A 10,704-nucleotide genomic window follows, 5' to 3' on the forward strand; every position below is an offset into this window, starting at 1 on the left:
AGAAATGTAAAGGACATTTTTGCAAATTGGTCGCTTTGTATGTCGGCCTACTCATTTTTTCGCTCTTCAAATATATTAAGGGTGATTGCGATGCTTTGTGCAAAATGTCATGTTTCATGTCAGCACTCGGTACCCCTTAGTCTGTTACTCACAATTGTTCACCCATTTTTTATACTTTGTTTGCATCCTGCCAAAACCAAATAATACCTGCTGCTTTGGCCATAATGTCACATTCTGAAGGAGCCAGCCTGCATGTGAAATAAGCGGTTTGAGGACCCATTCATCAGGGTTGTTTGTGGCCTCCATTTTTATGTTCATTTTTATTTCAGTAGCAATACACAACAAATGCATATTAAATCAAAGCAATTTATTTTGTTATAGTTTGAGCCTTGACTCGTTTTATAATTCATTTTCATACTCGATACAATTCATGTTCTTCTACGAAAATTGGATATGCACCACAGAATCATCAAAGTGAACGTTAAATCTGCCTTTCTGCAGAAGGCGGAGGGACTCAGGCGTGCTGAGGACAGGCTTTTCAGGCCGCTGTAGCGGGACACACTGGCGTACCCTCGGCAACAAACCACACTTCGTTGTGCCGGTTGAACATCTTCATAGGACTGCAACGCAAACCATTACGATGTGTTATCAAATCTGAGTTTGAAGATTTACAGAAAGCAGTAAAATATGGAAAAAATAAAACACTTTGTCTTTTACCTGTCATATCCAACGGCATAGCTAAAGTCCTTTTTATACATGGCTCCCACCGATTCGAGGCTGTCCATTAGTTCGCTCTCTTTATCCCTGACCCTATAGCTCATCATCCATCCTCCGTAGCTCTTAACGTACACATTCATACCCGGCATCTCTGTTATGGACACCTGCAGCAGGAAGAGCAGTTTAGTACGATTTGTATGGAAAACATCAAATCCACAGACACGCCAAGCTGGGTAGGACAGAATGCAAGGTCTACCTGGCTGTCCGTTGGTTTGGGGGGATTCAGCTGGTGCTCAGACGGGAGAAGGAAGCTCATTGTGTAAGTACAACTTTCAAACCAACCCTTGTTGGTCTTACTTTTGATGATCACCGGGGAAGTCATTTCAATGTTTGCTCCTGCCGGTCAAGTAAATAGGTTACTCCCATGGAAGAGGCTGCTTTTGAGACAATGTAGGCCATCCCAAGTGGCCGTGTCTGTTACACCAAGAGACCCATTGTGCTGTTTCAGACATTCCAATTCACACACACACACGCGCACGCGCACAAACCATTTTCATTGGCTCCAGTGATGTACTTAAACAGTCTTCTGAAGGCAGTGTACGTTGCCATCTCCATGATCCGGGAAGTTTCCTCTGTTGTCACCCACTTAGTACTGGTGAGTTTGCGCACCTAAAGCACGTGAGGAGGATGACATGTCTAAGTGGGCTTTCATCAACATCACCATTTTTTTCGACATCATTTTTTCCCCCCTCACTGAATGAAGCGGCCCCGCTGTCACTCACCTCATACTCTTCAGTCTGACACACCGGTGTGTACAAAAGGCATTCTTTGGTCTCGGAGCAAAATTCAGACAAGGAGGAATCCCTGTTGGTTAAGAGAAGAAACTATGATACAGAGAAGTACATCGATGTAGGAATGTACAGAGGACCGGATTCAGCATTAAGAATCTATTATGAGGCCGATCCAATGTCAAGCTATTTAATAAAAATGTAGCAGATGTTTTTTCATTGATTTCGCGTACAGTCTATGAGCCATTAGCTCTGCAAACAACCGGCATTTACTGTGCATATGAAAAAATGGATAACTCTTACCCAACGCTGGCTTCTGTGGTTAGCACCAGCAGAAAGCCAATGACTGTTGCAATGTTCCTCCTGAGATGCAAACATGCATGGATTTAAGGTGCAAAAGGTTACTATATTGCTATGTAAAATGTCCCCAAAAATCTTAGGACTGCATTAATGGTACTTACATTTTCACTCTGCTTCAGCTGTGTGTGCAGGAGATTGTGCAAAAACAACTATTTATGTAATTTGTGTTACGAAAGGTAATTTGCATGAACACCCCCCCAAATACTTGCTATGCAGATGATTGGTTGTGAAAAAAAACAGGTTCACGACTGCGTCGAAGAGTCTGCGTGGTCATTGCTTTGGAACCACAACTGAAGCTCAGTTATGGTTCCACGCCTTGGGCCTAAAGCCTTTAAACTGGGCTCCTCCAGACAAGAACGCAGGGCGGTGGTGTTGGAAAACCGGTTTACTGTAAAGCTTTGTAGACAATGATACATGACCTGGTGAATATTACATGAATGACATGAATATTCAGGCTTTGTTGATGTTCGCATGCGACCTGAGCCCTCTTTCATGATCATTGTGTTCTTGTCCAATTCCTATAGGCTTTCCCATACCATCAGAAAAGGATAAGGTGTCCACCAAGAGAACTGGTTTGTTCTATAACACTTTGATTGACAGCATAGCTTAACTTCCCATGTGATGATAGAGCAGGGAACACGTGAGGGTATAGCCCCTTTCACGCATGCAGTATTTCCCTGCAAAGTTCCGGGTCAGCGGTGAGGGGGGGGGGGGGGGAAGGGTCCGGGGTGGGAATGGGGACGAATTTCTTGGGGAATCTACCCCGGCAATTTGCCCTCTCAAGTCACGGAATGACCTAACCAGTCATGACACCCCACTGAGGACATGTTATAAACGGTGACTGTTTATCTTAAATCTGCCTTCACATGCACAGGGTGAATGGTGCGAATGACGCTGTTGACACGATTGTTCGCTTGGTTGATATATTTGGACTTTGGTGCAAATTTGGCTTGATGCTGAATCAGCAGAATATTCGCTGTGCTTGTGGTGTAAACGCGCCGATGCTTTTCGGATGATTCGATAACAAAACAGTACTGCTTCTTTTGTTTGCATTCAAGCTCCCTTTTTCAAAAATGGCATTTCTGCAGTAAGTCATACTGCAGAAATGTTGAATTGCCGCCAGTGGTTAGATGTTATGAAGATCTGATAAATTAAATAAGATTATTAATAATAGTAATAATAATTATAATTATTACAACAATAAAATAATCATGCTAGAACTGAATACTTATAACATTGAAAAATCCAAAACCTAACAGCTATGGAGCCTTGACATTGTTGATAACAAGCAGTGAGGATTAAGCTATTTAAATCCGTCATTAAATTTGTCGTGGATCCTAACTGCATCTAAATACCCTTAATCCATTCTCAATTGAAGCAAATTTAAAACCTCATATTCACTGTGGAAGAAAATGAAAGTGTTATTAATTGCACCACATACATTTAAAGATTGTCCTTACTTTAACACTGTTTAACTTAATGAGCCTATGCGTACAATTCTAAATAGTTTTCTTCTTCATCATGCAATTTGCTCTTGAGTCGGTTTTCATCTTTTCAAAGTTATATAACCATGCTTTGTTTTGTGATTGTAAGCAAGAGCCAAAATGCATTTGCTTTGCAGTACTACATAACTTGTTATGCCATAGTACTATCTCTACAGGCAGAGGTCCTTTGACCTTGAACGCATTCTGTTTGTTGCGTTTTCTTCCCACGTCCCACGTTCCCATTTCACGGGGTAACATGTCTCCATTCCTCACTGAAGCCTTAAAATGTAAACATTCTTGTTCTAGACAGGTTTGCATTTTAAGAAGCATACCTACCAATCTTATCTTACGTACAGAAAACACAGAAAAAATACTTTTCAAAGCCCTTTTCAAAGGTTGTGTAAGTAAGAGAAGACAAGATACTGAAGTTGGTTGCTTTTTTAATGTTCACTGGCAGATTCATGAAGCTGTTGCATTTAAGCTAAAACAGGAGTGTTTCCTTTCTGTTGTCCAAAGTTGATGGTGCCGGTCCTATATCAAGGCATCATTATTCATATTTGTCTTATGTAATGATAACGTGTTTGTTTGTTTAAGTTACAATTGTAGCTAATTATTGTCCGGTCAAGTAAATAATAAGTACATTTTATTTGTATTGCTTAGCCCTTCAAAGATAGAGGAAAAACTCCCTTAGTTATTAAGGAAGAAACCTTGAGAAGCACTGCAGAAAGAAGGCAACCTCCTTCCAGGGATGGTTAAGAGTGCAATGGGTGCAGTAATAATGAGCCTTGATGGTAAGATAAAATTAAAAGGTTTAAGTAAATTTAAGTTGTTGGAAAATCGAAAATGTACAATGACCAATGTCGTTAACTGTTGTTAAATCAAAACAGTAGTTTCCCCGCGAAATATATTTTCAACTGCACTGCAACATATCAGGACAGCTTCCATGTGTGTGCAAATTTACAAACTGACAATTAATCTCTTTAGAATAGTGATTCCGAATTTCGTTTTGCATTCCTTGATGGCGTTCTGTGTGAGCTAGCAAGTCGCATGAGTATCACATGAACACTCAAGCTTTGTTGTCGTTTTCACCTGCTACCTGAGACTTTCTTGAACATTGTTTTCTTACAGTTCCTATATGGTCTTCTTTTCAATACAACAAAGGTATGGGTACCCACCCACGACTTATTTGGTTCCAGAATATCTTTGTGTTTGAGAGCATAACATACATTTGGTTGTAGAGTGTTTTATGTTATTGTATAATAGGATGTTATCATGATCGATTCATTATTATTAATACTTATATTAGATAATAATATTGAAACAGTGAATACTAAATCAAAAACTCAACCACTTCCACAGCTATAGAGCCGTACAGACAATTGACAACAGCCAGTAAGAATGAAAGCTTCATTCTGTAAGATGTTTTTGTTGTGCTCCAAAACATATTTGAACGTACAGACTGCCCAGTCTACTGAGTTTCATTGACCAATGTAGCAGCAGTGCAGATATATATTTAATTATTAACATTTCACAGTGAAGAAATGTTTTAAAACCAGCTGGCGCCACTAGCTAGCAAGCTTTATGCTCATAAAAGTGTGTAAGCCTTGAATGGTGTGTACAAAGTTGATTGACATTCAGGGATTAAGCTCTTTCTCTTTGAGCTTCTCTTATTGGTTGGATTGACTGGGGTCCTCACTGTGACACTGGATGATGGAACATCTCTGCAATGTTGGTACACTGATCAAATACACTCACTCAGTGCAACACAGTCAACATTAAAGGGTTTAGCCGGTTTGTTGAGATTTGTGGACAAAAGGTAAAGTTTTGTTTTATCAAACCCAAGTAAAGGCTACAATTGATGCTGTCTTGCCGCGCCACTGAGCATGCTCACAGACTGCAACAATAGTGGCTGTGTTATCGGAAGCTTGATATCTCTGGAAAAAAAAATACAAAGGTAAGTTTAGGAGAGGGTTTGCAAGGTTAGCTTGCACCTTGTTAGACTATGACTCAGCGTTTGACAGGCATTTCAATTCTCTCAATGTTCAGTTTTCAATTGCATGCACGTGTTCATTTACTTATGCATGGATTGACAAACATTCATTTTGGTTCATTCCTGAAATTCTAAAATACAAAGCTAGACACCAACAGTTCGAAACCAATCTGGAAAGAGTTGTCCAGCAGGCTTTCCCAACTGTACGCTGGAGTTGACCAGGCCCATCGGTCCATAGCTCCATCTGATTCAAACAACTACCAGAGCATGACCAAGTCGACAGCTCCGCTCCTCTCTTTATCGATCAATAGCCTTCGATGCTCTGGCACTACCACCATCTAGACCTACACACATGGGCAGGCTTATGTTTGATCCATGGTGCTTGTTACGGACACACTAGTCGCTAGCACAGAAGAAGACAGATAGCAACCGAATTACTTGGATCAGCCCTGCCCTTCCCCAGAGTCCCCACTCTGGGGAAGGGCAGGTTGTTGTCCTCTAGTCAGTGTCAGCTGCTCAAATCTTCTGGGTGCATACGCACACAAATTGTTCAGCCCTGGCGCTTCCTCTTGCCTAAGGTAGGACGGGGTTTGTGAGCTACCTGGCCACCAGTCGCTCTACCACAAACCCCCAGCCCGGCACCAGCTCAACTAGATTGTAAAGTCTGGACTGTGTATGTCCGGATCCTCACCCCAGGTGGCCCTACCAGGAGCTTATGGCTCCACTATAACCTTCTGCCACACTCCAGGGAGGATGATGAAAAGGCGATTTTGTGACGCGAGTCCTGAGAATTCCTGTTTTTGTTTATAGCGGCCTCTAGTGATACTCCTTGTCGTTGAAAAAATAAGGATTTCATAATAACACAAAGAAAGGAAATTAGCATTGCTAAAACGTATCAATCTTTCAGTAGATTAATTTCAAGGACAAATTGTGCCATGGAAAGAATTTAGGAATGTTTCAAAATGTTCTAACCCTGTTTAAATATAGAAATGATGGTGTATTATTAAACATTCATTAATTCTTTCCGTTGAACTATTCAGCCTCATTATAATCATGCAGTAAAAACATTAAGACGGATAGCTCTATGTATTCTCTATTTATTCTCGTGAAAAACAAAGGAATCTCTTGTTTTCTTTTGTTTAATTAAACTATCTTGAACTAACTATTTTGTTCAGTTGCGTGCCTCCCCCCTCTCTACGAAGAGCTGCGGGCATTCAGGTTGGACCAGGATACACCGGCTCCCCCTCAGCCATGCCCACCTCACGCCACCTATTTAAAAGCTCATTATCACTGTTAAATATCAAAGGCAGGACAAGACAAGCAGTCCAGTTATGTATATAGAGAGTCCCACCTCTGGCCTCTACTCACAACAGGAGTATAATTTGTGTAGATCTCACATCCACGCTTGAGTGGAGAAACTCTGCATATGGTTCACAATGCAGACATGTGGGCTGGTGTGGAAGTAGGATAATCAAAGTGTGTACATCAGCCTCTTCATCACACTGGTCCCTCGGAACTTGGGTATTACCTGATCTATTTGTCGTCCTCTCTGGTGGTACTCGTGTGTTACTCCAAAATCAAAATACAACAAATAAATGTTCTCATTCTTTATTGAGTAAAAGGCCTAAAAAATATAATGCTGAAATCCCATCTGATGCTTAGCATGTGGACGTTGTATCTAATTATTTATGACTTAATATAACGGGCCTAACCCTCGTCAACTAAATAATCACACTGTCAATGAATTGTAATTCTACTACAATTCATCTAATAACATCCAGTTCCAATTGGGGACTTAACTTAAATGCAATGGCTTTTAAGGAATACGTTCGTCCTTTCCAAGAATTCCAAATAACTCCAAGGCCATAGTGTGATTCGCCCCACAAATACTCCCCGTTAGGGTTGGCATGATGGCAATCAACGTACCACCATCCTCCCAGGAACATTTTTGCACAGTTTTGAGCAAAGGAATCTTGGTCCATATCAAACGTTGAGAACTTCTGACCATTATGAACATGCATCGAATCTCCTGAAAAGAATGAAATGGAATATCATGTTTAGTTATTCTTAAGGATGAAGTGTGGCAACTGACTGAGTAATCTGTGTCAACCCTTGTTTAGGCTCACCCGCGCCACCGTCTTTGAAGCCACTAAACGTGAGCCTGTATCCGTCCTTCTCTGGGGCCACATTGAAGGAGGAATACTCCGCGAATACCTTTGCGCCATCGAAGTCCTCCATGTCCACCCTCAGCTTGTAGCTTTTTTTCCCAGACAGGAGATGGATATTCTCCAGACCTGGAAATAGACAATGCTATCTCTAATTTGGGACTTGTATATAAAAGACTTAAATGTGCTAAAAATTGTTTTGCAAGATTCAAATGTACAGCTGTACAACTTTCCAGTGCTCACCCAACCAGTATTCACTTGACGCCTGTCCGAATCCAGTCTTGTACTGTTCCCACCCACGGTAGAAGTTAATGGTGCCATCAGTCCTTCTTTGAATGACCTGAGTTGGAAGTCAATAACGTTTACATGAAAATAACTTTCAAAGTCGAGATGTGTATGAGTGAGCCTCTACAAGTTAGTGGGTGGAAGGCTTTCAGTATTCAAAAGACTCACTAACACTCTGGCTGTGCAACTGTCGGATACAAATGTAGATTTTATTGATGGCATTTATTTAAATGAATATCGACCAGCATTGAATACAGATGTGTAGAGGGTTATTCTAAGCTATGGGGGCTAGTTGAAATGTGACACATTGCGACTTTGAGTCATTGTATGTAACTGTTTTTCATCTTCTTTTAAAATGTAGTTTTAAACAGTGATATTATTTACCCCTTCAACAATGAACGTTGGCATACTATTTACAAATATTTAGGCTCAGAATGAAAGATTGTTGAACAGGTGCTTCAAGGGATGAATTCAGATACATGACTTTGAGCAGAAGGGATTAGGCCATGTTTCTTAATATATATGACATTTTTTATGTTATTGGTCTGTTATTTATTTAGTAAATACAGTAGTAAATACAGTCCTCTACACTACAGCACAATTGTTTTTGTTTTGTAAATGTCCACAAGTTGTCAAAAGCGGGAAGCTAACTTGTAACCAAACATGTTTCCCCTCTCTATAAGGCCTGAAACAGATGATCAAATCCCCAAGGAACAAATATCATTACCGCTGTGGTGTTTTTTTTAACAGTGTTCGAATTGCAACTCTGGAAATACATCCATTTTCTTTTTCTTTTTACTATATTTTCAACAAGATGCACGTCCAAAATTAAAAAAAAGAGGAAATGATGAACCAGATCTAGTGAGCTAGGCCTCATGAATGAATCATGGCTCATTGAGAAGGATGCAAGCTCATACATTACCGTCCATTTGTTACTATCTGGTGCATCCATGCTGCCCATTTCACAGAAGACCTGAACCGGGGAAGTGGGTCCCGCTGGAAAGATCGTATAGACGCCACTGTTACCGAAGCCGTTGCTATAGAGGTCGCTGCAATCCACTGGAAGCGACTCAGGTGTACCGCTCACTACCACCGGAGTGTCGCTCACTACCACCGGAGGGTCGCACAGCACCACCGGAGTGTCGCTCGGCACCACCGGAGTGTCGCTGACTACCACCGGAGGGTCGCCCACTACCACCGGAGTGTCGCCCACTACCACCGGAGGGTCGCCCACTACCACCGGAGTGCCACTCACTTCCACCGGAGTGCCACTCACTAACACCAGGTTCACCACCAAGAGGACGAGTAGGCCTAAAGGTCCCTGGAGAAGGCACAAAATGAGCAATGGGTCTTACCCACTGCAGGTGTCCGAAATGCTTTTGACAATTTTGGAACACAGAATCGAGAAATAGGCTGCATAGGCAATACTTACAATCATTTTCCTCGCTGCAGGTCTGCCTTTGATTTTCAACACTTAGATCATAGTTATTCCTTACTCTAATGTACTTCAGGGATATTTATAGGTGCCTCTGTATATTAATAGCCTTCCACCGTCTACCATAATATTGTGGATATGTGAACTTTGACATTTCCTACAGAGCCCACCCTGCACAGGATCACATGGTAGAGGATAAAAGTTGATGTGCCCGCACTTTACGATACCGTAGGCATAGATCACTAGAATTTGATCTTGGGTTCAGTTTTAAAACTGTTTGCACCAGTGATGTAGTGGTGCATGGGGAAGTGGGCACCCTAATAAATAAACACACTGTTATAAACAGTGTGAGACTACTCTTCTTCTCATCATGTTCTCCTAAAGATGGCCCAGTAGTATTTGCACATTGTCACTTAACTCCTGCTGCTTGACTTCAGGGAGGAAAGATCATTATGAAATTAACATTAACCACAGAAAAGGGGCAGGTTTTTAAATCAATACTGGCCCACAGCCTATATGGGGAGACAAATACATAATTATGAATTTTGAGTGAACTATTCCTTATTCCTTAGTTCATCTGCACATGAAAATTGGACAACTATTCCCTCACCTTGTAAGTCTATGGGCCAGATGATACTGTACGGTGATTGTACAGTTAGGCCGCGTTCACATCTAGCGTTTTTTTAAATCTGCCAGCGCTTGTTTTACATTATATTCCTATGAAGCAGAGCGTTTCTGGAAAAAGTCACGGCCGCTTTTTTAAACGCCTCTCCCAGCGTTTTTTTCTGCCATACGGAGCGTTGAAAAAAGTTCAACTTTCAGGAAGAAAGCGGCCGACGTCAGGCGTCTTTTGGGCAACTGCCCAATCACAAGCGGAACATTGACACTTCGTCACACAGGAAACTCTCAACTGTCAAAACAAGAAACAATGTCAGACAAATCACTCGGGAAAGTGCCGGTGGAGCGATTAATAGTTTTAATTACAGAACATGTCGAGATCTACAACATGTCTAATTGGCTTTAGCCTGGATACGTAGTAGGCGAGTAACGTCGGGTCTAGAATGGATTCGTTGCTAGGCGATAGAAAAAACGCTCTCGGCGCTTTTAGGGCCAAAAACGCTGCCAGCTTTTCTTTTTGTTGAAAAAACAGTCGGCTCAACTTTTCCCTATTACAAAAAACGCTTGATGTGAACACGGCCTTAGGCCGCGTTCACATCACGCGTTCACATCACGCAAGTCCTGAGAATTCCTGTTTTTGTTCATAGCGGCCTCTACTGATACTCCTTGTGGTTGAAAAAAAAAAAAAGGATTTCATAATAACACAAAGAAATTAAATTACCATTGCTAAAACGTACCAGTCTTTCAGTAGATTAATTTCAAGGACAAATCGTTCCATGGAAAGAATTTAGGAATGTTTCAAAATGTTCTAACCCTGTTTGAATATAGAAATGATGGTGTATTATTAAACATTCATTAATGC

General features: G+C 41.3%; 2 protein-coding genes across 2 annotated transcripts; both read right to left on the reverse strand.

Annotated features, from left to right (window-relative positions):
• Positions 1-352: 352 nt before the first annotated feature.
• LOC115538775 (heme-binding protein 2) lies at positions 353-2,203 on the reverse strand. The gene is made up of 7 exons (XM_030350098.1): positions 1,967-2,203; positions 1,809-1,868; positions 1,500-1,581; positions 1,266-1,386; positions 974-1,113; positions 718-881; positions 353-620 (listed from the first exon to the last, which is right to left on the reverse strand). Coding segments are annotated over exons 1-7 (651 nt in total). The 5' UTR covers positions 1,969-2,203; the 3' UTR covers positions 353-538.
• A 4,730-nt stretch (positions 2,204-6,933) lies between these two features.
• Positions 6,934-9,629, reverse strand: LOC115535570 (microfibril-associated glycoprotein 4). The gene is made up of 5 exons (XM_030346887.1): positions 9,222-9,629; positions 8,712-9,110; positions 7,748-7,844; positions 7,466-7,633; positions 6,934-7,368 (listed from the first exon to the last, which is right to left on the reverse strand). Exons 1-5 carry the CDS (start codon positions 9,225-9,227, stop codon positions 7,103-7,105), a joined length of 936 nt encoding a protein of 311 aa, XP_030202747.1. The 5' UTR covers positions 9,228-9,629; the 3' UTR covers positions 6,934-7,102.
• Between the last annotated feature and the right edge of the window lie 1,075 nt (positions 9,630-10,704).

Source organism: Gadus morhua, chromosome 2, assembly GCF_902167405.1.
Source record: "Gadus morhua chromosome 2, gadMor3.0, whole genome shotgun sequence".
Classification (NCBI taxonomy): Eukaryota; Metazoa; Chordata; class Actinopteri; order Gadiformes; family Gadidae; genus Gadus; species Gadus morhua.

Bases quoted from the DNA above. Each gene is read 5' to 3' on its own strand.
- LOC115538775 (XM_030350098.1), bottom strand. The intron at 882-973 runs GTAGACCTTGCA...TTCCTGCTGCAG, and splicing joins CCAAACCAACGGACAGCCAG to GTGTCCATAACAGAGATGCC. The intron at 621-717 runs GTAAAAGACAAA...TTTGCGTTGCAG, and splicing joins TATGCCGTTGGATATGACAG to TCCTATGAAGATGTTCAACC.
- LOC115535570 (XM_030346887.1), bottom strand. The intron at 7,634-7,747 runs GTGAGCACTGGA...GTCTATTTCCAG, and splicing joins GTCAAGTGAATACTGGTTGG to GTCTGGAGAATATCCATCTC. The intron at 7,369-7,465 runs GTGAGCCTAAAC...CATTCTTTTCAG, and splicing joins CTTCAAAGACGGTGGCGCGG to GAGATTCGATGCATGTTCAT.